This window comes from Eleutherodactylus coqui, chromosome 1, assembly GCF_035609145.1.
Source record: "Eleutherodactylus coqui strain aEleCoq1 chromosome 1, aEleCoq1.hap1, whole genome shotgun sequence".
NCBI lineage: Eukaryota > Metazoa > Chordata > Amphibia > Anura > Eleutherodactylidae > Eleutherodactylus > Eleutherodactylus coqui.
In genome coordinates, this window is record NC_089837.1 from 86,926,602 (window position 1) to 86,953,626 (window position 27,025).

Sequence of the window (27,025 nt, forward strand, 5' to 3'; positions counted from 1 at the left end):
TATCACTCTATGAAGGGCTCTCTCAGGTTGACATCTCTGCTGACCACATCTTGCCTAAACACCACCTGTCCTGACCTCCTGCCTACCTACAATATTGAACAAACTCCATCTGTCCTGACCCCGGCCTGTTAGTTGACTCCATCCTACCCTGATCCTTTTGACCCATCTGGGTCAGCTTTCAATATGAAACTACTCTTGAGGCAACTTCCAGGAGGTTCCCTGCAGCAAAGACCAGATCCCTCTAAAAAGGGGTTAAAGGGTGAAGACCAGTGCCCTCTTGAGGTAGCCTCAAGATTAATCCTAAATCAATCCAGTCAGTGACACAATGGGTTATCTCCTGCTGCATTACAATGTGGTAACATAAATTCACAAAGAGAGAAAAAATATGGTATCCATAGCAATCTACAGACTTTTCCATATACATCTGATTTCATAAAAAAGCATAGGCATTTAGCATGAATCCAACATAGAAAAAACTACGGCATGCTCCGCTAAGCACTGCTGATATTATACCCTAGAATCATTGCATATTGGGAAGGATATTTTCATAATACAATACCTTACAGACGCACCATATGTAGTGCCAACAGTACTACATAGACATAGGGAATCCCTGTGTCACCATAAGGCTCAGCCATATGCATGGGGCTTTCATCTGCTGAGGTGCCACATTATCCCGTAATTAATGGCGGTGTTTCACACACACACACTCTATATGTATACTGTATATTTATATGTATATATGTATTAACCATGTATGGAACCACTATATTCATACAGTACATGAAAGGCATCATATGATTCTATAATGATGCCTCAGAAGCCAATAGCTGGAGTTGTTTAAATGCCTTCACCGCATCCATCGCAGGAAAATGTGCAGATGAATTGAGTAAATGAAATCCATCTGTCATTAATTTTGATCATTCTATTTCCGTCAGTACAGGCTGAACCACAGCTGTCACATATTTGCTAACATTAAAATATAATTTCCAGGGACATTTTGCTGCTACGTACGACTGTCACAATCTGTGCATTTCAGTAAGGAAATAGAACACCAACCCCAGGATACATTGCTTATAACCAGGAGAAGACTAGTGATCTGGGCCCCCGGCAATAACTGTCATGGGCCCTTTACCAACCACCAGAGTTATAATACGCGTGAGCCAGGATAACACAATGACTTGTGACAAGTATTTGTCTCTTGTATCACTTATGTTTCTTAACAGCAATCTGTATATCATGGACTTGACCTGTGTTTTTGATCACGGATGGTCCACACCGAGGTGGAAAGGATGTCATCTATAGGTAATCAATAATAAAAGAAATGAAAAGACGACATCAGTAAAGTACATTTTCAGTAAAAGTGATTCGCAATGGACAAGAGGAAGCAAATTCAGGATGACCAAGGTCATAACAAATAGTTGTGGCCTGGAACTTGGTCGGTAATGGAAATTAGACTGTTTCATCTCGAAGATGTCATCTCCTCCTGAAGCCTCATCATATTACTATGTATATCAATATCTTAAAGTGCTTCAGTACATGGCCCAATAACAGTCCTAAAAATACATTTCTTCTAAACAATATAGAGATTATCAAAAACATTCCTCCTTTATGATATGATCACATAATAAGAGGAACAGTGGGTCAAAAGTGAGATGATACGTCAGTCTTATGTAAGAGAAGGTCTGGTAACTTTCGGCAATAGAATGAGTAGCAAAACTTTCCAGTCCCTGTGACGCACTTCACAGCATATTATGTGAGTCCTTCAGAGAATTCTTTTTTTTCCCTTAGATACTAGTGGAAATGAAGAAGTTAATTGTTTCCACCAAGTACACCTTGTGGAGAATACTCCCTTCAGACTGGAAGTCCCGCGTCCCTGGACATGTTTCCATTTCACGTCATTCTGAGCTTAGCTGTTTTAGTCAATGAAGAATTCCGCATAACACTTTCACTGCCAGACATTTCCTTACCCAGTATATAATATAGTTGACTGCAAAATCTACAGCAAATAAGTATTTAACCCATAACATGCTCGTGAGATACTCATGTGAAGGTTAATAGATTGAAAGTACAACCCTTATATGGCGATGTTAAGTCTATCTTGGTGTTGAACCTACCTAGTAACATAGTAAGATCGTATGTTAGGCCGAAAAAAAGACCCATGTCCATCCAGTTCAGCCTATTGCCATCCTTCCAATGTATATCCAGAGGAAGGCAAAAAAAAAAACTCAATAAGGTAGAAACTAATTTTCCCCATTTAGGGGGAAAAAATCCTTCCCAACTCCAATCTGGCAATTTTAATAATCCCTGGATCACCGACCCTTCTGAATTAATTAGTTCTTATAACATGTGATATTATTATACTCAAGAAAGACGTCCAGGCCCTTCGTACTCTTTTATCAAGTTTGCCATCACCACGTCCTCAGACAGAGAATTCTATAGTCTCACTGCTCTTACAGTAAAGAACCCCCTTCTATGTCGGTGTAGAAACCTTCGTTCCTCTAGACATAGAGGGTGCCCCCTTGTTAAAGTCACAGTCCTGGGTATAATAGATGATGGGAGAGATCTCTGTATTGTTCCCTGATATATCTATACATAGTTATTAGGTCGCCCCTGTTTTACGTTTATAGGTGTTGGACCTTTACAGGTGTTGAACCTGTTAAATTGGGTTTTGCTGTATGTACAATAGTGATCATGTCTGCAAGCTGCAGGTAAAAGAGACGCTATTTATATGGCTTTGGACCCTATGGCTGGGTGCAACTACTACCTCTGAATCTCCTATAGCTAACATGAGGCGGCACCAGTTAGATATCACTTTAAATGCTTCAATAACATTCAGTGCTGAACAGCTTTACAAAAGTCATTTCATATCACTTAGTTACAGGGTTACCTATATGCAAATTTTGCTTATTGCGTACATGCCACCTAGCTGGAAAATGCCATCCCACAAGGCCGTTCACCTGTGTACTGTGAAGTCATAGTGCTAAGCAAAGAGTTATATAAACTAGTATTGCTAAGCAATCCAACGATGACAATGGGGCATTAGGTCCACAGACTGCAATCATTGTGCTTTATATAACCTATGCCTATGTCCCACAAGGACCAAGAGTGCTGCAATTAAAGGTTACACGTGTTTTCTAATTTGTCTCTGCAGATAATAATAGGGTGCGTCCGTGGGAGACATGAAATGGAAAGATGAAATCGAGCTGTCTCAGATCCAATTGCTATAATAAGAGTCACAGAAAAAAGTTAACACAACACAATACAAGGTTTTTCCTAACAAGTATGTACATAGAAATAGAGATGAGAGCATTAATCGGACTAGTCTGTCAAATCATAGCCATAAGCTTCAATTTACCCAATCTATACCACAGGTACGGCTCAAGAATCAGGTGGAACAATACACTGGGGCATATGTGCTTAGACTGGCGGTTCTGAGAATGAAAAGAATTCAGTCTCGATGCTTTTTTTACTGTTGAGTTTGGCAAAAAAGAGAAACACTACAAAAGCTAAAATACATCATTGCCTGCCTCTACCTCCCGTAATGCTACATGCGAATGAAAATTAATTCCCAGGCACTAAAATTGTAGATCTGACCACTGCAATAAAATTCTGCAGCTGAATAACCGCCACAAATATGTCCCATGTGAATGCTTCTAGTGTTAATGTACTGGTTATGAAGGAGGGAAAGTAATATTGGGGCCAGGTTTACTAATCCTAATAGTAAGACTGTGTAAACTTGGACAACTAAATGTATCATAGTGACTCATGCTGGATGATACATTTAGTGCATCATTAGACACTTTTGTCTAATTTTACATCACCTAGTAGTCGGCTTAATTTGGGCCAAAATTCTACTGCAATTATGGCAAACAGTGTTGCTTTTAGGCCATGCTCCTTTTCAGAGGCATAACTTGAAACTTCTGGGCCCCCATGCAAAACCTGTAACAGGGCCCCCAACTATAATGCTTTATTCGTAGTACTCGGCTCCCTCTATGGAGAAGAGAGGCCTTATGGGCCCCCTAAGGCTCCTGGGCCCGGGTGCGACCGCATCCCCTGCATCCTCTATAGTTACGCCCTTGCTCCCTTTGTAGCAAGGCCATACCTCATTCTTGATATCCATTCCCCCAAACATGGTCCAAGGCATTAATATCAGTTTTTGCATCTCCTTCCTCCATACATCTGAACACCATCGGGCAGATTTACCGACATTTGATACGTTGGTCCAAGTAAAGATTGTGCTGGCATGAAGTGTGACAAAGTCGCAAGAGTCACAAGCTCCTTGGGCCATCAAAACAGCAAATCTGAAATCTATGCAAGTGTAGCTTGCAGATGTCATTTAGGCCAGTGTATTGTGTAAATCATAGTAAGTTTGAGGGGCTACAAGCAGCCATGACCCTCAACGTTTTTACATGTCTACTTTTTTAAAAAGTGGCGGGCCAGTGTAAAATAGCAAAAAGTCACACATTTTTGTGTACAGGATAGTATTACCAAAATGTCTGACCTGCCATAAACAGTTTTAGAAAACAAAAGGTAACAAATGCTTTTGGGGGACAAGAAGACCACAGGACCCTCTGATGACAGATGGCTGAAAAGTGCAGCGTCCTACTCATTGTTTAGAAACTTGTGTCGATGTGTGTTAATGCCTCCACCCCGTCCTCCAATGTCTTCAATGTCATTTTGTGCGCAGACATAAATAGTACACATGTACTGAAAATTTAGGAGTATTTATGAACCTGTTTGAAAGGAAACCTGCCTTGTTGCCCGTACATCCAATCACAGCTCAGCTTTCATGAACAAAACAGAACATTAAAGCTGTACTGCAATTGGTTCCTTAGGGAAACAAAGAGTTTTTCTATTAGACACTTTCCTAAATCTCCCCAGCATCATAGGCATAAAGTAAGGTAACGGCCACCAAGAAAGAGAAACCTCTAATGTTCTTGTGTCATGGAAACCGCTTAGCCTACTGGAGAAAATTTCTATTGTCCACCTATTGTTTCTACTGGGTATCAATTATCATAAAACTCTACCTGTATGTAACATAATAACTAGAGATGAGCCAGTACGTTTGGATAAGGCTGTTACTCAAGCGAGCATCGCTCTTGTCAAGTAACTGCATTCTTGTCCAAGCAGGCTCGGGGGCGGCGGGGTGCATGGATGGGGGGGGGGGAGAGAGAGATATCTCTCTCACTCTCCCCCCCCCCCCCCCGCTACCCTCCGCCGCCCCCTGCTCACCCCCGCCACCTCCCCTGAGTTTGCTCGGACAAGAATGCAGTTACTCGAGAAGAGCGATGCTCGCTCGAGTAACTGCCTTATCCGAGCATGCTCGCTCATCTCTAATATTAACATATTTATTTGATTTATGGGGAAATAATCAAGTTTCCTTTTGCAATTTCTTTAATCGTCTAGGAAATGTACAATTCATTGCAGTCCTGATTTATAAGATATGCAGATATAAGGGAAGATTTTGTAAGATCAGCATTTTATATGCAGGTCTTAATATTATCCCCTCTTCATATACTAAATTCATCTTCGCTGCTCCATGCACCCACACAGAAATGTACGCCAGCTTGGGGCTAGAGTAGATTTCTGGCATCATTTACACCTGTTTCAGGTGTAAATGGAATACTATGGAGTGTATTTATCATCATGTTTCTGACAGCTTTCCTTCCCTTCTCCAGTTTAAAGATGCAACTAATTTATCAGATCATGCTTGATGTTCATACGTTGGTCGCATTTTTAAATATGCCCAGACATGTAGAGTCTCTCTGTAGACCAGCCAGCTACTGGAGTGAGATTCCAACTAATTTTGCAACTTCTTAAAAAGTTGCATATCATAAATGTCTCTAAAAACCTCACTGTATTCACATCGGCTCCCTTTTCTAACCGGTTTTGAAAAGTGGAGCGAGAAGCGTAACATCTACCTTAAACCAATAGTAATTTTGTCTAAATTGATGTGCACCAAAAAAAGGTGCAACTAATGGCAGGATTCTGGCACAACACCTGTAATGAATGGATGCTTATGACTTTTCCTTGGTTTGGGACTGCATAGTCAACCTTTGAAGGACCAGGCAGTAGCTTACCAACTTGGGGACTGCATATCATTTCCACATCCTGAATCTACATTTGTTGTGGGGCGAATGACATGCGTGGGGATCAGTGATAATTGTGCAAGTGCAAATATTATTTTGCAATATCTAGATGGAGTTTGTACATTCTCTCCAAGTTTGCACGTGTTCCCTTTGAATACTTCGGTTTCTTCCTACGCTCATATCGATAGGTTAATTACCTTCCTGTAAAATTGAGCTTGATTTGGAAAATGAGATTGTGAGGACCTTGGTGTAATAATACAGGATAGGGGATAAGTGTCTGTTCAGTGTCCGTTTGACCAATTGGACCCCCATTAATTACATGAATTGGGGTCTTATGCTTCCCTTTATGAATGGAGTAGCTGTTGAGCATGCGTGCTGCCACTTCATTCATCTTTATGGAGCTTCCAGAGATTGCTATTATTGAGCCTCTCTTCGTCAGTCCTATAGAGATGGATAAAGCAGTGATGTGCATGCTCAGCGACTACTCCATTCATACACGGGGATATGGGACCCCTGTTCTTGTAATCTCATCACATTTCAGACCACATTTTCAGCCCATAACCAGTGGCATAACTATTGTGGATGAAGAGGATGCAGTTGCACCCGGGCCCAGGAGCCTTAGGGGGCCCATAAGGCCACTCTTTTCCATACAGGGAGCCCAGTACTTTGAATAAAGCATTATATTTGGGGGCCCTGTTACAGATTTTGCATTGGGGCTCAGAAGCTTCAAGTTATGCCTCTGGGTATGGATACAGGTAAAGTTGGGGGGAGGGGGGGGGAGCTGAACTTTTGCACCCTGGCCCCTGAGCCTTTAGCTACACCCCTGTACATAGCCATGACTAAGAGCCACAAATGGCCTGAAATGTATTAGTAGAACAGAAGTTTGGATTCAGATGTTGGTGTGTAGACTATTACATTGTGCTTTTCCTCCACATCCGAGAATCTGACAAAAAGCCTTAAGCGAGCTGTATATGTAATTAGTCCCAAAGAGTTGCATGATATATTCATTGCTTCTACATCCAAATCTAAGATTAAATCAAACATGAATTGACAATCTTGGAAAAGCCGTGGTCATTAGATTTAGACTAATACGGAAAACCTGGCGTAAAATTACATTTGTATCTTCCATTCATGTTATCACATAGGATTGACATTATTTAAGCCTTTCCCTTGCTCTCCCGGTGAGGTCTTTTCATTCGACATTATTGTGCAGCTTGTAACCGGGACAGATAAAATGTAGACCACCAGCGGTGTGAGTAACCCTTTGGGAAACCACAATGCATCTGCTTCCCCATCATATCCCCCTCCTGCTCACACACTATGGACATGTTCTTAGAAGCAGCTGCTACCCGCTTCTCTACAGAGGACAAGATATGAGAAATATATTTCCCGGAGGGTATAATGCTGCCCATAAAACAAGTCCATCTTTCTGGTGTTTAAGATGACAAGACATATGGCAGCCGGGCACTACCAATCTGCATCTGAATGCTATCTATGCAGAAGCTTGGGGTTGGATCCATCGGGCATATTAATAAGAAATTTACTTTGGTCTGATCTGAAATCTTATTACATTTCTAAATGTCAATGGATACCCAAACACAACTAGCTCATAGAAAATGCTTTACATCTGTACTAAATTCTAAAGCCGTCTGTGCATATTAATGCGCCTGACTTTTACCGAAAATATGATCAAATGTCTGAATAGAATATTATTACATCACTCAGAGAAATTGCTAATGGGTCCTGGAAGTTGGTAAACAACTGGACGCCCTCATCTGCATTTCTCTAAAGCAAGCAAAAACTCAATGGGGGGAATTTATCACGAGGGGAATTTTTGGCACTGGGTTTCTGGCAGCTTTTCTTCCCTTCTCCAGTTTAACCCTTTACAATCCAATTTTAGATTCAGTGTTTCCTAGGGGCTTTTCTCTTTCTGCCATTATACAATGGCGCCATCCCCTGGCTAGAGCCAGTACTGCGGTATGTGACATGCTGGAGAGGCCCCCGACAACAGAGCGTCCAGTAATCTACAGTAAGAATACCCTGCCGGACGTCTTCCGACATCGGAGCTATACAGCCTTCAATCAGAATGTCTTTAGACGTCAGACAGTGGATTGGAAAGGGTTAAAGATGCAGCAAATGTATCAAATGTTGCACAGAGCTGATACACTTTTCATATCTCTACATATGTCTACAGATGTTGGAGTCAGTTTGTACGCCACCCGCCTACTGGAGTGAGATTAGGCAAAACTTTTCAGGTATTTTTAATTAAATGTCACATGTATCTAAACTCCATTCAAACCCTGCCTCTTATCGAGACACTTTTGCAAAGTGAAGTGAGGGATGGAATGTGTTCTTTTTGGCGCAAATCAATAGTAAATCTGTCTAAATGTGTAACTTATGGCCAATTTACATGCAACGATTATCGCTCAAAATTTGTTCAAACAAGTGTAAGTGAGCGATAATTGTTACGTGTAAACGCACAGCCATCGCGCACTATTCGTTGACTTGTCATTTATCGCTGACTTTCAGCCTGCATAAAAATAGTCGTTAGGTCGTTCACTTGTCGTTAGGTTTAAACAGCATTCGTTCAGTTGTTCAGTCTTTCAAACAACTTGCGGGGAGGGGTGATTGTTTGCCCAGGTAAACACAATGACTCATGTGGCAGTAGACAATGGCTTTTTCTTCGCACTCATTAAAAACCTCCTGCCTAGAGATTCTTCGCATAAACGTACCCCCCCCCCCCCCCCCGAGCAAACAACATATACAGGGGTTACATAACTAACGAAGGAAATCGCGAGGATTTCAAATAATTATCTTTACATGTAAAAGCTCAGCATTTGAAAGCAAAGAAGTTGTTAAGTCATTTATTTGTTCAATTCGGTCAATCATTGCGTGTAAACGGGGCTTTACACCAGAGTTCTGGCACAACACCAGTAATAAATGTGCCCCAATTATTGCAATCGATCTCTGGTTCTTGTACATTGTGGGGAAATGTATCAAATCAACTTATTTATGTATTTAATTGTGACTCACAGAAGGCAGAACAAGTTCTAAACTAAAGGACAAAACCAGAGGCGTAACTTGAAGCTCCCGGGCCCCGATGCAAAACCTGTAACAGGGCCCCCAACTATAATGCTTTATTCATAGTACTGGGCTCCATATATGAGAAGAGAGGCCTTATGGGCCCCCTAAGGCTCCTGGGCCCGGGTGCAACCGCATCCCCTGCATCCTGTATAGTTACGCCCCTGGGCAAAACCACTCACAGCGTAGAACCTAAATCCCTGGTTAGCCAGGTGCCAATAGACATTTAGTGACAACTTTAGCATACCAAGCCAGTTTGAGTCTGGCTGGTAAGGCAACGGGATCAGTTGTGATTTATAGTGTTATATGTAGAACCGGGGATTTAGTGATACCCCATTGGGCCAGAGTTCCTGGGTGGTTCTATTGGATCCTGCTTTCTGCTTGTGTTTATTATCCCCCTTTTTTTGGAGGTGGGTTGTGGATTTATATCTTCCCTCCTCCACATTCATTCATCATAACTATGCAGTCCGTGTGGATGATCTGCAGCAAAAGGTGGGCATTGAAAATCATGTAAAATTGCTTTTTTCGCTCACACTTGTGGATACGAATCGTGTATCCTGCGAGCGGAGGAAAAATCGCAGCATGCTCTATTTTGCTGTGGATTTTACGTTGACGACTTTTATTGAAGTCAATGGAGGCCATCCAACCCGCAGCTCATAGGCAATTAATATTGTATGGGCTGTGGGTACCAGCGTCATTGCTAAGTCACAACGCGGGAAATACAAACAGTCAAAAAAACAAAACTGTACTGCGCATGACCAACAGCGAGCCGCTGCGGTCATCCGCAACACAAGAAATTAAGGTATATTTGAAACATTTATTTTAAATTTATTTGTGCCTTCAGTTCTTGATATGGGTCAAATGATGTCTTTTGAGCAACAATTGTTGCGTGTAAATGCTACCATCGTTTGCTTTTTGGCCGAACAATGATTTTTATTTTAACTTAAAATCCATCATTCGGCCGGAGAGCTGATAGCAGGGACCACTTGCTATGATTCTCCACAGAAGCCCTGATGACATTGTATTCAGCTACCGTCCCGAGGCAGAACAAAAGGGCTGTATGCAGATAATAGATCACCTGCTGTTATCTGCATACAGCACAGGGAGGCTCATTTACATGCAAATGAAGCTAATATGCTACTAATGGGCACCAGTGACTATTAGCAGCTTATGCAAAATGATCACTCAAACTGCCAATCATCTTATCTTTAGAACACATTTTGTGCTATCATCTTTGAGTGTAAATAGGGCTTTAGAGGAAGAAGCATTGACATACTGGTGGAGTAATGGAGTAACCAGGTGCTGCAAAGTTGGTGCTAACGCAGTGTTTTTTTTCCTTTTCCAAGTTTTCACAGTGTTTCACATGTTAGAGCAGCAGTTTGGCTCCAGATCTGTTCTTCATAGTGGAAATGGACTTTGAAAACATAATCTTTCTCTACATGCATGTCTCTTCTAATCACAACTGAACAGTACTCCTATTCCGCAGCAGTAAATCTCACCTATTAGGGTTTTCCATTCAATTCAATGGAGATCACAGTCTGAGATAAATCAGCTCTAAATTATAGAAGGGCGTGTTATAGAGATAACATGAGATAAATTAGTATACAATAGCATGAAGAAGTCATTGGATATACAGTACATCATGCTTCCATGCCATGCTACTATTGGTATTCAACTTAGTAAACGGTTCCTATATTAATTATGCAGTATTGCCTGAAATTACGTATTGATGTTTATTTTGCTGCAGATCTAAGCTTGTGTTCCAGAAGGAGAAGAAATGCTAGTAATTAAAATCCCTGAGTAATCAGTGCTAAAAAAAAATGGAAATTTTTAACTACGGACCAATGTAACTGCATTTCAATAGCATGAATTACAGAGCACTGATAAAGTCTAGACAACAGAGGTCATCCATCCATGCCAGTAGTATAATACACCTTCTCCAAGCGCCCCTGCCCTGCGCTATTATCATTCATCCCTCCTCTTTTTCCTCCAGTGTTTCACATCAATTGATCAATACTGGGAAACGAAATGCCTGAACTAGAAGGAGAAAGGAAACTTCAACAAGTCAATGATCTTCAATTCAATGAACTCTACATGACCTAGAGGGATTCAGCAATCGCTTCCCATTACTCTGCTCATTTCTTATTTGGTCTCTTGCTGAAGTTTTACATTTTAATTGTATTATTCTCCATCAGTTTTGCACAGTACAACATATCTAAGAGATCTGATTCAAAAAGACCAATTCATGACTTGTTAGACAACAAGACTTTGGGGGCCCAACTGTCTACATAATGATGGTCAACTTTTCATGGTCTTCATGGGCTAACAATACAATTCCAAAAACAATGCCATGAAGTAGAGAGAACTCACAGACACAACAAGTCAATAGCTGCGGGTGAATGTCCTATTAGGGAATACTCTCCCCACCCGATACTCGGCTGCTTCTGTTCTGACGATGTCCGGTCCTCCACTGCTCTCCAATTCTCGCTGCAATGAGCCAGCGATGAGATTACTAATGCCAAGGACATGTGACAGCTGTTTCAATCACTGGCCAGTGATTAACTGAAACATTTACATGTCCCTGTGTCAGGACTACTGATGAGCAAACTTTTCAAAAGTTTAGTTCGGCCAGTTTACCGAATTTAGGCAAAAAGTTTGGTTTGGACCGAATTAGTTTTAACTAATCCCGAAGTTCGCCAATACCCCTAAAACTGGTGTACAGCATATGAAGAAGAGGAAGAAGTAGAAACACTACTTTAGTGGGTTCAACCAAGATGGACCGCCCGAGGTTCAGGAAGGTGCCAAACAGAACTTTTAGCAAAGTTCGACCAGAAACAGGGTTTGACTGTTTTGGTCGCTCAACATTAGTTTGGACATCATTGTTGCTGCAGCAAGAACTGCAGAGCAATGGAGGGACGGTCACCAAAGGATAACCTATTTCAAGGGATTGTCTGTGATGATACATGTTCTTCAATTACTGTGAGAGACACATATTCCTAGTAACATCATATTTTTTCATCACATCAGAGTTATACATCAGGAATATGGCCAGATGTGTACTTCAGTGTGTCTATATGCCTACAAGCGCACATTGGGCTGATGTGCAGCTTTAGCAATGCATAATCATTATTGCAACACTATAAGGTCAAACTCAGACAGGTGGATTTGTATTGAGGATTACGCGGTTGCCATCCGCATGGAAGATCCGCGGTAAAACGTGGGCATTAAAATGCATGTATTTTCCATTTTTCATTCACACTCGTGGATACGAATTGCATATTCTGCAAGTGGAAGAAAAATTGCTGATGCTATATTTTGCCGTTAAATCCGCACGGACAGCCTCTATTGATGTCAATGGAGGCCGTCCGACCCACAGCCCATATGCAATTAACATTGTGTATGGGTTGCGGGTATCGCATCATCACTAGGGGACTGCGCGGGAAATACAAATAAACAAAAAAAAAGAAAAAATGCACTGTGCATGGCTGCCTGTGAGCCTCCGCAGTCATCCGTAGTACAAGTAATAGAGGTATGCAGGGTCACCGCAGCCGGAATCCGCTGCGGGCCTCCATTATGCGGATTCTGACCCACTCATGAGAGCCCAGCCTTAATGTTCATTTCTATTTCTGTCTTCATCAATAAACATTGTAAACTTTGGTTACTCCATCTGTTGTGTCATGTCCTGAATCCTGTGTTGCACCGCCACCTGCAACACTATTCCCCATCACAAAGGTTTCCTTTGGATCCTCATTTAGATCCAATGATCATAGTGATTAGAGGAAGAAAAAAAAATCTGGACATTTGCAATGCGGCCTATATAATTAGATGAACCTGATCACTATGATTAGAGACTATTGCAGATCACGGAGATACAGTAGCTGCTCCTAACAAGGCAACAAAGTATCATCGAACCTCGCTTCTTGTAACAGTGGTTAGAAAGTCAGAATCTGCCTCGGAGTATTATCAGTTCTAAAACATATGGCCATGAAGTAAGTTATTCCGCAGCAGCTTCACCGCAGATTATCTGTCTGTTAGACTGTAATGGAAGAGTGTCTCTAGTGGCCAATCATCATGGAAAGTGGTTACTTATCGTACAATGCCATAGAAACCAAGGCCTTATCAGACATGGCAGTGCCCGCTGCGATTCAGATGAAATAGTTGTATTATGCTAATGGCTTTACATGCTGCATTCATGCCGGTCTGTGCATCATTTCCATTTTAATGCACGTGAATGTATCTTCCCCATCATTCTAAACACGTAAAACTCTCCTAGACGTACATTAAATCAATAGCTTTCTTCTCTTACTGTATGGAGTGCGCAATTCTTGTATCCAGTTATTTTAACCTCAGGTCTCCCTGTAGACATTGGTGGAACGTCAGGGAAACAGAAGTATAAACAAGACGATAAATTTAGTCCATTCCACGCAGCAATGACTCTCAAATTGTTTCACACAATCATTAGTAACAAGAACCAATCTCCACCTACGGTAAACAGAATAATGAATGATAATTGCATTCGCTCTGCAAACAGCCAATGTACATGGAAAGTAGTGAAATAAGCATCAGCGGAGCCGTTTGGATTCTTCCGTCTTCCATCCCGTCTGGATGTACAGTAAATGCCTCGTCAGGTGTGATCGATAACGAGCAGTCGTGCCATTAGTAATGGGAACATATCAGATCTATACAGGTCTGATGGAAGATGGATCTGACATACTTCGAGGGGTCATCCAGGATTCAGGGATGGCAGGCAGCTCATGTCCATGGGATGTGTATGGGACCTTTGGTCTTTAACCCGTTTAGGACCAGCCACTGTAAATTTACGGTGGCTGGTCCTGGGCTTAGAGCACTGCCGATAGAAAAAATTGTGGCGGTGCTTTAAGTCTCCTGCCTCTGCAATCAGTCAGAGCAGGAATGGGTTATCAGCTGTTAGTGACAGCTGATAACCCAGAGCAGAAGACAGGAGGGGTTTTTAACCCTTTCTGCCTTCTGCTTCCCGATATACAGTGCTCAATTAGCACTGTATGGGGAAAGTGAAAGTAACATGTACTTTCACTACGGGAGCCTCGGGGGTCATGTGACCATCCGGGATTCCCTGCTACTGCAGAGCTGGAGGGTCAGACTAGACCCTGGCAGCTCTGCAAGTGACTAATGTCACCACAGGGGTTGCTTTCCCCTGTAACTAGGGCTCCTATGGACGCCCTAGCTATAGTGGGAAAGTGTCAAGTAAAGAAAAAAATATATGTAAAACAACAATACATACATAAGAAAGAGAATAACACAAAGCAGACGCCAACAAAAACCGTCGCCCTATAAACCAAAACCATACATACTATATATCAAAACGTCCGAAACAAATAGAGGAACCCGTTCCCATACTTTATTTTAGTGTAAATATAAAAATCATTTTTTTTTTAAATTATAAATGTTAAAAAAATGATTTTTTTTAGCTTCTTACCCACAATAAAACTAAAAAAACGGAAAAAAAAGTCAGTGAAAAAGATATTAAAAAATTGCCCTATATGTCACGGGAAAAAAAAATGCAGCAAAAATAATATTGGTAGCTAAAGGAAAAAAAAATAGAGCAGTAAAACCGCCACATGGGTAAAATCCCTAAAAAGTGTCTGGTCCTTAAGGTACAAAACAGCTTGGTCCTTAAGGGTTAAACTGTAAGGGCGGCTGCACATGGGCATATTTGCACACGTATTAGCATGGGCAATTTTTAGGCGCCTAGTACGCAGTGAATAAAACCCCTCCATTTCAATGGATTCTTTCTTTTTTGCGCAGACATTTCGCTCGGACAAAAAAATCCGCAAATACTCTATTTTTGTATGTATTTGTGCACCAAGGGTCCCCATTAGAGTCCCACATATGCATGTGTGCGTATGCGCAAAAAAAAAAAAATCGCACCTTGTTAAGCTAATTAGCCTTTTAAATCAGAGCAGAGGTGTGCCTCTGTGAATATGTTCAGTATTTGCACAGGCATGGGCGCAAAAAACATTCTTTCAGGGCGAAAACAGACAGCCGTATGCAGAAGTGCGCTCGCCAGTACGTAGCGCAGTTACACATGAACACTGGAAATTTCTTCCCCTTTGATGACCATTCAAACTCCACGCCAGTTTGAAAAGAACCACGAGAAGATAGGTCTTGCCCGATCTTAACTGCAGGTAATATTCACGGGGAAGATACGGCAGGTCCAATTAACAGCCCAAGAATCCCATAGTGAAAACGAAATCACTTAAATCCATTGAAATCAGTGGTTTGGTTTTGTCCTGATATGCGCCAATATGTTTTTGCCCGCACAAGGGTAGATTCCTATGTCTCTGGTATGTGGCGGATTGTGTCTCAGATTTTGGTGTAGATCTGCAGCAGATGGCAGATCTACACCTGAGTTCAAATTGAAAGAGTGAAATCTGCTGCAGGTCTAGACCAACAGCCGCGAAAAACCCCAAAGCCAATCAGAGACGTGAGAACAAACCCTATGTGTGTTTAAATCCTAAGTAGAGATGAGCGAGCATACTCGCTAAGGACAATTACTCGAGCGAGAATTGTCTTTAGCGAGTACCTGCCTGCTCGGAAGAAAAGGTTCGGCTGCCGGCGCGGGGGTGCGGTGAGTTGCGGGAGTGAGCAGGAGGGAGCGGGGGGGAGAGAGGGAGAGAGAGATCTCCCTTCCGTTCCTCCCCGCTCTCCCCCGCCGCTCCCCACCCGCTGCCGGCAGCCGAACCTTTTCTTCTGAGCGGGCCAACGTCACACGGGTTTTGGGGTTTTTTACGCGCACCTCAGCGCTGTGTTTTTGCGGAACAAACAAAAGCTTTTTGTGTGCATATCGATTTATCTTACTTTACTTTTTGTGCTCGCAGGGACTGGTCTTTTCTCCAGGACACAACCACGCCCCAATTTAAATGGCTATTTAGCCTAATGAGTTCCAAATGTGTTCTTTTTTTGTGTATTGCGCATCCCATTGTACATTGCGTGCGCATTTGTGCCCCCTTGTAGATGTTTATGGGCAAATGCGCATAAAAGTACAACATGCTGCATTTTTTTCACGCTTGGGAAAAAAGGAAATGAGAACAAACCAATTGAAATCAATGGGTTCTATTCTTTGTATATTGCATGAGCAAATTTTGCGCACGCAAATGCGCCCATCTGAATCCGCCCTAAGGCCTCTCTCACACAAGCGTTTTTTTTGCAACGTTTTTCAACGCCCGCTAAAATCTAAGCCTCTATGCATTTCAATGGTCACGTCCTCCGACAAGCGGAACGTTTACAGCCATGTCCTGCTCCAGTGTTTTTATTTTTGCTTTACCACCCCTGTCCCCCTCAACAGCACCTGTTACTTCTGGAGTAGTTCACTGTCAAGTGGGTGGTCTCCACTGCTGAGTGTCAATCAAACGTCATGTCATGTGATACTGTGTGTGGAGACCACCCCCTTGACAGTATACCAATATTGAGTTTCAAAAGTAATGGGAGCTATTGCGGGTGAACGGGGGCAGGGGGGGGCGAGGGATGAGGAACAAAATAAAGACACCGGAGGAATGAACAGCTGTAAAAGGTGTACAGTCCATCCTGCATGCTAGAAGATATAGCAGGCCCTCTATAAAGCAGTTGTCACGAATTAGAAAAAAATAATCTCCTAATTTCCAAGACACAGCGCCACTTTTATCCATGGGCTGTCTGCTATTACCACGATGGGGCTGAGATGTAATACCAGACGGAGCCCACGGACAACAACGGTGCAGCGCCTGGGGATTGAGCAGACTGATATTCTAATCCCAGACAACCCCTTTAAAGATTTAATAGTCTGGATATCAAATTTGCAAGTAGCAAAAAAACTAGCGGTAATGTTGCATCTGGTAGCCCAATCACAGCCATATCGACCATTCATTTTGTCACCTAGATGCCTAATTCCTCCAATCACTCATTATAAATTGAATCCCATGAATTATCTATAGGCACTTATTGTAGCAGGTAAATGTTAATTGGCTCCTCTTCGTTATTTATGGGCAATGCAGGTGTTAGAATATGAATATTTTACTAAGAAAAACACTTATTCTCACAACAAAATCTCCTTAAGTGTCCACTGACTGAACATTTCATGTTTCCAAGAACACTTGTGCTGATAATGAAAAAGTCACTGCATGGTATATGAAAAGTGTCTGCGGCCGTATCCTGGGTTCACTGAAAATATGAAAAGTCACATTCTGTTGTAAGGTCAGTTGTATAGATTGATTTATCAACATCTCTGTAAATGTCTTGTACCATGTAATATGTGGACATCATTGTGGGAGGGTGAATACTGTAGGGAATATGGTGGGCCTTTGCTACATGCAGCCTGTGCAATCACACAGCTTGCAGGGGGCACAGGCGGATGTAGGCTGGGGCGATCACCCCCTTAGGTCCAGCCAATCAGTTGACCTTCTTCCTCTGTGCAGCAGTGTCTTGTAGAGCTATCAGCCCATTGGCACCCCTGCAACATGATCATTTTTCTGCTATTGTATCTAAGCTATGAGCTTGGTTCTGGTATTGTATGTATGTACTGGAGTTGGTTCTGATGCTGTATTTATGTTATAAGCTTGGCTCTGGTGCTGTAGATATGTACTGAGGAAGGTTTTAGTGCTGCATTTATGTTATGAGCTTAGTTCTCCAGCTGCAGTTATATACTGAGGAAGGTTCTGTTGTTGTATATATGTTATAAGCTTGGTTCTGGTGCCGTAAATATGTGCTTAGGAAGGTTTTGATTATGTATTTATGTTATGAGCTTGGTTCCAGGGTTGTAGTTATGTACTGGGGTTGGTTCTGTGGTGTAGATATGTTATGAGCTGGGTTTTGGTGCTGTAGATATGTACTGGGGTTGGCTCTGTGGTGTAGATATGTTATGAGCTTGGTTCCAGGGTTGTAGTTATGTACTGGGTTGGTTCTGTGGTGTAGATATGTTATGAGCTTGGTTCAGGTGCTGTAGTTATGTACTGGGGTTGGCTCTGTGGTGTAGATATGTTATGAGCTTGGTTCTGGTGCTGTAGTTATGTACTGGGGTTGGTTCTGTGGTGTAGATATGTTATGAGCTTGGCTTTGGTGCTGTAGATATGTACTGGGGTTGGTTCTGTGGTGAAGGTATGTTATGAGCTTGGTTCGAGGGTTGCAGTTATGTACTGGGGTTGGTTCTGTGGTGTAGATATGTTATGAGCTTGGTTCTGGTGCTGTAGTTATGTACTGGGGTTGGTTCTGTGGTGTAGATATGTTATGAGCTTGGTTTTGGTTCTGTACATATGTACTGGGGTTGGTTCTGTGGTGTATATATGTTATGAGCTTGGTCCTGGTGCTGTAGATATGTACTGAGGTTGGTTCTGTGGCGTAGATATAATATGAGCTTGGTTCTAGGGTTGCAGTTATGTACTGGGGTTGGTTCTGTGGTGTAGATATGTTATGAGCTTGGTTCTGCTGCTGTTATTCACTGAGTTTCACTGGTGTGGGTACGCTGCTTATCTTGCTGCTTTCTGCACAAGTGGAATACAAGCAGACTGCCTATCAGTGCAATATGGATCGATTTATTTCTTATAGGGGGGCATGAAAAAATATTTTGTAGAAGGTTAGAAAAACATGGCTGCTTTCTTCCAGAAACAGCGCCGCTCTTGTCCGTCAGACGCTATTGCAGCTCAGCACATTTAAGTAAATTGCACTTTAGCCCCATTCAAGTTGAATTCCAGTACTAGACGCAGCCCCTGATTGTAAAGAAAGCAGGCATATTTTTCTAAGCTCATACAACCCTTTTGAGTCTGAGTAATAAAAAGCGTCCAGATTCCTCGCAGACCCTGCAATCTTTGCTTAACAATGTCAGCTAGAGTCCATGATCATAACTCTTCAATATCCGGTGTATTCCAGATATATTGTCCCATTCTCAAAAATTACAATGTTAGGGCTTCAGTAAGTGACACACAGCCAATATTCCCATCTGTCGGAGGACCAATGGTCCAGTGTACATTCCTCTACAGGTGAGAATAGGCCTTCATTGCTGTTGCATGAGGCAGCATGATGATGTTATATCCGGCTACAGCTATATATATACATATATACATATATATATATATATATATATATATATATATATATATATATATATCGGATGTAGTCTCTGTGTGTGGCGGGTCTGGTAAAGGATCCGTTTGTATGTCTGGAACAAAATTAGAATCTGCAAAAAGCGCCAACTTTGAGATCCAAAGCAATTTTACCTATAAGGGTGACTACCCACTACAGTTTTTTTCCCCTGCAGGGGTCTATGGGACTTGTAATGTTAAAATCGCGATTGCGCAAAATCGCAATTTACCACAAAATCGTGATTTTGCGCGATCGCGGGTTTAACATTACAAGTTCCATAGACCCCTGCAGAAGAAAAAATGCAGCGAATTCCGCAGGGAAAAGAAACTGTAGTGGGTAGTCACCCTAAGGCAGGGATTTCTAACTTGTACTCCGGCTCTTGCAAAACTACAGTTCCCATCAGCTGTCGTCTGTCATGCGGAAGTTATAGTTTAGCAGCAGGAGCAGAGCCACAGGTTCACAAGGCATTGCGCCGAAACGCGTTCTTGTTTGTATTATGTACCTGATTGTACAAGCATAACGAAAGAATAAAGCAAAGAAAAATCATCTGATGTGTCCGTATTCCCATGTATCCACCATCGTAATAATCATGGCAGCATAAAGGGACGAAACAAAACATTCATTTCAATGGCTTTGTCTTCACTAGCGGGATACTCAACTATTAATACTATGTGCAAGAAAGACAGGGCAGGGCCTATCTTCTTGCAGTTTTTTGCAATCTCATGCACTATGGCGCTGAGCTTGAACAGCCCAGGAAGAAAAAACGTGTTCATGTGCAATTACGCTCAGTAACGGGAAGCGTAGTTGCACATACAGCTGTCCGTTTTTGCCCTCACATAGCTTTACATGGGACAACCTGTACCTGACAGCCATCCAATAACTATCGCTCCCGTGCTTTCACATAGTCGTCTAGTGAATGGAGCCGGAGATCTTTTCTGGTCGCTCACTGCAGACAGGCGGTTGGATGGCGAGCACTTGTTTGGATGAGCTAAAAACCAAGCAAGTGAGTGAGTTCTTGCTCAGTTCCCTGTCTGTGGCCGTGAACAAAGGGCGACTATTGTCAAAAATCACTGTTTCAAGCTATTATTCAAGCAATAATCGCCCCGGGTGTAAAGGTACCTTAAGTACCCTGTTTCCCCGAAAATAAGACAGTGTCTTATATTAATTTTTGTTCAAAATGGTTTAACTTTTTCACATGTATAGCTGCCTGGACACTATTTAAATTGACTTTTTCAATTAACTGTTAGCAGGGCTTAATTTTGGAGTAGGGCTTATATTTCAAGCATCCTCAAAAAGCCTGAAAAATCATTTTGCATCCTCAAAAATTCTGGAAAATCGTGCTATGTCTTATTTTCAGGGTATGTCTTATTTTCAGGGAAACAGGGGTACTAGAAAAGGGACAATGTCAATAAGGACTTCCCGGGAAGGCCCCCATGTACTGTACTGTATGACTGCTCCAAGGCATTACCATGTTTAACTGTTCCCATATCTCTGAGCATCCAAAGTATATCCTCTATTCCTAATCTCATTGCTGCCTCCGCATGTCGCACAAAGCTTTATATCTACTGGCGTAGCAATGCTGAATTTGTCATGAATTTGCAGTTTGGGACCCTTTACGTTTGTAGTGGAGTTACAGCACCGCATATACTATATAGACATCAGATAACACAATGATATTACAGTAACTCATCCCAAAAGACAAACTCAGCTCTTCTTCACTGCACCCTCTCCGATCTGCTCCACCTAATCATGATTAAGTTATAGCATGTCATATAGTGTATGCCCATTGGTAAATCTCTGCCACATATAATGAATGCAGTAATATAAAAGTGGCCATGCCTGATCAGATGTAGTATTGGCAGATATAGGAGTTCCCTTTGAATTAGTGAAGGGTCTGTTTTGCTTGCACAGTGCAAGTGTGATTAATAAATACAGAATATTGGGGAATAGATACAATCTTTGGCATGTATACATTTTCCAGGCCACCTTTAGCAGTTGTTATATTTTGGCAACATATTCCATACTGTAAACAAGTCCAATATTTGAAACAATGTAATACAAGGTATATACAATGTTACTGTACTAGTACTGAGTACACATGTACAGAACTGTATGGCACACACGGAATGAAAATCGTGGCATGTTCTATTTCTATGCGGGTCTTGCAGAGGCCCGCACAGAAATGTCACTTTCGGCACCCCGGCTCCGCTCTGCGCATGCGCCGGCTGGGCGGCAGCTGCACATCACAGAGCCGGAGCCGCAGGAGCGGGTGAGAGCCACACTGGTCCCTGCAGGGTGCGGGTCAAGTCCCGCTGCGAGAATTCTCGCATGGGATCGGACCTGGGCGGTCGTCAGGCGGCTTATCTGAAAGCTGTAACACCTGCATTGAGGGACCGGCTTCCTGTTCCAATGCAACCAAATAGTACCACACTGATCCTATTAATTATAATGGGGTCCGTTCGCTTTCCACTCAGCTGATCGGCTTTTAGCCGGAAGACAAAGTACTGCATGCAACTCTTTTTCTTCCAGTATTTTGTGCCGGATCTGCGACGGAACCTCAGTCTGTCTTCTAGTAGCTCCATAATCAAACCCTAAATCCACTCACAAGTGGGAAATATGACTTCTGTCATCCATATCACACATAGGCCGGTATCACACAGGCGAGGGTAATATAGGGCCGTGATATCACCCTTGCAATCCATGGAAAACCCCTGGATGCGGGGAATTGTCACATGACAACAGCCTCGCATCCCTGCAGGACTGAACAAATCCCCCGCCATGGCTGTCACAGCCATGACAGAGGATCGAGATTCGCGATAATCTCCCATTGTTTTTTGGTGGGGCTAGCATTGCTGCCGCCATTGAGATCAATGGGCAATATTGCAAAAGATAGAAAGAACATGCTGTGATTTTTTTTCTTACATCACGGTGACATGCGGGAAAACATCGCTCATGAATATGGCCCCATTCAAAAGAATGGGGTTCATATTTGTGCGAGAATTGTGCTTCTCACAACGCACGAATCTTGCACGATTCTATCGCCAATGTGAAACCAACCTTACAGTCATATTTTCCTGCCATAACCCTGTATAAAAGTTAAAAAAAAAATCACAGAAGGCGGCCATATTTACTGGTATACGGATATAAAATACAATGGCAGGTATAGACACATAGACTCAGCATGCAGATGGCCAGATTACTATATGGAGGGGCATTGCACAGGTACTTAATACTGGTGAACAACCACTCACACACCTAATATATATTGGTAGGGAGGCTGCTTAGTATTATACTTGCACATAGATAAGGCATGCAAAGGGTGCCAGGCCCACTGATACATATAGTGCACCATGCAGGCTTACAATCTATTAATGATGCCACATATAATTCAGCTAGGTGGGTTACCTCAAGAGTGAACCACACTTGCTCTGTCATCTCATATGTGGCCAAGTATAATACTAAGCAACCCCCATCAATGTGTGGAAGGTCCGTGAGTGGCTGTCCATGAGTATATTACACCTGTGCAATAATCCTCCATATAGCAATCTTCCCATCTGCATGCTGGGTGATGTAGTGCATATACCTGCCCTTGTATTTTCTATCACTATACCAGTAGTGTTAGCCGCCTTCTGTGATTTTTTTTTCAATTGATATGTCCTTTTTCTGTGATTTGCATGTATTAAAGTACCTTGGACAAGGCAGAGAGGCTTGCTGACATGCAGTGCACCAGCCCTCCTCTACCTGCACCTCTGCATACAGGGGTCCCTGAAACTGAGATATGTGTGCAGAGTTTTCACAATGGCCACCAGCAGGTTCCTTTTCCTTAGTCCTCTACAATAGTGTGGATAAGGAGTACAAAAGTAAACTCATTTTTGTTACATTTTAGTGGCACAATGGGGTGACATTTACAGATAGATTGTTTTACTCTTTAGACCTATTAGAAATAAAGCTACATCTGAGCACCAGCTCTTCATGTGAGGACCTACTAGAAGAACTCTTCACATCCTTCAAGACGCCAGTAAGGGTTTCATGCAGGGACAGAGAGAGTATGGGCATTATCTGCACACACTTGGACATTTTTAAGGATTAGAATGGGGTTCAGTATTCTAGAACCTGAGTACGTGTGTACATTGCACCCAAAATATTGGTTTTATTATAATTTCTTGTTAATTAGTTGCTTTTTATGATTTTTATTCTGATTTCATTCGGAATGTTTAAAGGGACTCTATCACCTACTTTTAGTCCTATAAGCTAAGTTTATGGGCTGACTGTAGGTGACCCGCTGAGTCCAAAGATGTAAGTGTTATACTTGCCTTCCCCATCGTTCCACCGGTGTCGGCGCTGGAAGTGGTGTGCCAAGTAGTCCGCCCGTTCTAATTTTTTAATGGGCAGACTACTTAGCAGAGTCACTCAATGCACTCAGCGGTGACTTTTAGCGCTCACACCGGGCGAACAATGGGGAAGGTAAGTATAACACTTACATCCCCGAACTCAGCGGGGCACCTACCGTCAGCCCATGAGCTTAGTTTATAGAGCTGATAGTAGGTGGCAGAGTCTCTTTAAGTGTTTCTAGCTGAGTGTATCAGTTTAGATCAGCACATTATTTATATCAGTGTTGATATCTCAGCATTGCTGAATATATCCTGGGGGTTTCAGGAAATCAGATGGTGACATTACAGATAAAGAGGGAGCATTCACTTTTCCCCTGCCGTTATCGTACAAGTCATCAGTGCTTTTTGCTTAAAGACACTGCTTGTCATTGTGTCATATATAACACCAAAACAGGCATACAGAGGAATGTAAGAAATTAAACACTAATTAGGAACACAGTACTAGCAAAGGCGCGGGCATCAGATTCATGTACTAAAGGCCATATCTGTCATTTAACTCAGTGGAGCTGTATTCTGCATGGGGATAACACTCTGATGTAAGATACTGTAGTAGGTGGAAAACCACAGACAACACATTGCAAACTTTAGGCTAGGGATGCACGGTGATTTTGGCCATTAAACTCAATGGAGTCATAGGTTGCAACTACCGTAAGGTTATGATGATGTCACAGTTACTACAACCTGCGACTCTATTGAGTTGAATGGCAATGTGATATTCCGCTGCTACACAGTAATCTTCAGTCACACAACAGTCAAAGTTGCCATATAGTCCTGGTCTGAATTTACTACAGTGCTGTGCAAAAGTTTTAGGCGGCTGTGAAAAAAATTGCTACAAGGTAGGAATATTTTCAAAAATAGAAGGCGTCTAATTCCATTTTTTTTCTGCAGCAGGACAACCTCCCCAAACATCCAGCCAACGTCAATAAGAACTATCTGCAGTGTAAGGAAGAACAGGGAGTCCTGGAAGTGATGATATGGCCCCGAAGAGACCTGATCTCAACAGCTTCCAGTCTGTCTGAGACTACGTGAAGAGACAGAAGGATTTGAGCAAGCTGACAGCCACAGAAGATCTGTGCTTAGTTCTCCAAGATGTTTGAAAGAACCTCCCTGCCGAGTTCCTTCAAAAGCTGTGTGCAAGTGTACTGAGAAGAATTGATGCTATTTTGTAGGCAAATGGTCGTCAGACTAAACATTGATGGGATTTGCATAACTTTTTTGTTCATTCACTTTGCATTTTGTTCATTTATAAAAATAAACTATTTTTACTTCTATTTTTGAATGCATTCTTACTTTGCAGCATTTTTCCATACCTGCCTAAAACTTTTGCACAGCACTGTACATCTGACCAATTCAGCTCTGCTGCATTTGCACATTGTAAAACCCAGCTTATCATTAATAGCACGAGGCATACTTTACTGTTGAATGATGCAAACCTCTCCAGTGTCCTTAACAACATACAATAGCAGACTCAGAGTCAGTCAGCAGCCAGAAAGGAGCACTTGTAGGAATTACTGTTTGACCATCTTTTAGGTTTATTATTTAACCCATCTGTATACATAATACTTCATTTAAGGCATTTAGAAGCCTATATTCTAGATTGAGTTACGCAGTTCAGACTCATTTTATTCTAGGGAACTCCTGATTGATGTGCAGTAAAATAAAATACATTATATTGCACTATAGATATAATTGAAGAGCTTGAACCAATAAGCCATCATTGTCAATTTTTTTTTATACATGTAGATATTTTCAACCTTGCTTCCCAATAGATAGCCAACTCTTCTAAAGACACAATTACTCTAATGCTGCTTCCCGGAGCTTCTCGTAGACAATTCAATGCACACACAAGACTGGCAGTGCCTTCCTATGTCTCCTCTGTCTGTCTCCAGCCAGTCACACTCATAGGACTTATCAATAATATATGTCACAGGGGGGCAGTAAAACTTCGCTGCCTGCCCCATGCGGATGAAATCATATAAAGCCAGCCAAGTGCCCACAGCAACAAAGATTGCAAGGAAGCTGCACACATATCCAGGGTTTGTACAAGCAGAATGTATAAATGTGTGCATATTATATACTATATATTATAGTAATTATATATATATATATATATATATATATATATATATATATATATATATATATATATATATATATATATATATATATATATCTAGAGACATTACATTTTAAATATTCCCATCTAGCATTAACAGAGAATAAAATATTTATCAAAGCCTGGCCAATATACCCCACTACTCATCATACAACTGCACTCAATGGGCAGGACTCTTATCACACAGCCACATGGACTATTGACAGCATGGAGCAACCAGCTGGAGGAAGACGGAGCTTGTAGAAGACCATAATCACACAACAAACATTCATCTATACACATAAATGGTTTAGTATGGCTTAAAATCATAGTTCTGACAATATAATATAGTTATGGTCCCATTTCTAAACAGTCTCCTTAGCAGGTGTTGCCCAAAAGCATGGACCACCTAGAGGATTACCCATAGTTGGAGCAACAAAGGCAAATGCATGAACATAAAACCAGACTATACATCCCATTTCATGATGTTGAATGTGATCAAGAAACCAGTTATATGCTAAGCTTGACCAATAAAAGAATGCACATGGTGCTTCCGAAGAGTCAACATGGGTCATGGTCAAGAATCTAGAATATCTCATGAACCCTAAGACTCAATCAGAGGAGTAAAGCTTCTAAAGTAAACTAAAAGTTATCAGACATAAGACAGATGATAGATAGATAGATAGATAGATAGATAGATAGATAGATAGATAGATAGATAGATAGATAGATAGATAGATAATTCTCTCCATCACTCTCAAACTGGTACCCAGTAAAGTCAGATAAGATATTTTACAGCCCCCTACCTTCATTTGATGGGTATGTCCTTAGAGCCTGGGAATAGAAAAGGGTGCAAAGAGTGACCAAGACAGGATAAATCCACCAGAAAGACATATCGAGGCTTATGTGCAGAACAAGCAAAGTTACAGAGCTATAGAAAGAGAGAGAGCAAGCTAGAGAGCGAGCGGGAGGGAGGAGGGATGAGATACAGAGCAGTAAGGAGGGCAGGCATCAAAGCACAGCTTGGATGGGAATTCTGTTCCCATAACCCCTCCCTGTGTATTATCCTCCTATTGTATTAAGGCTGCTTGTATTTTATGGCTGAGCAGAGAGTCAGCATGAAGAATCCGTCAATGGAGCTCATATATTGTGCATGATTACAAAGCAAAACTCTACTAATTATGATGAATAATATGGGAACCGTATCCAGATCCCCCACATCTTCACCTGGGATGACTACTATGTGGTATGTCTACACCCTGGTATTGAGGATATGC

At 41.9% G+C, this 27,025-nt stretch overlaps 1 protein-coding gene across 3 annotated transcripts in view; it reads right to left on the bottom strand.

Annotated features, from left to right (window-relative positions):
- LOC136621990 (ephrin type-A receptor 3-like) overlaps positions 1-26,670 on the bottom strand; it is a 236,008-nt gene extending 209,338 nt beyond the window's left edge. For all 3 annotated transcript variants that reach the window (XM_066597927.1, XM_066597936.1, XM_066597918.1), the window contains exon 1: positions 26,555-26,670. In XM_066597927.1, coding sequence (XP_066454024.1) covers positions 26,555-26,642 — 88 coding nt within the window. In that variant the 5' untranslated portion in view covers positions 26,643-26,670. The remainder of the gene's footprint in view (positions 1-26,554) is intronic.
- Positions 26,671-27,025: the final 355 nt, after the last annotated feature.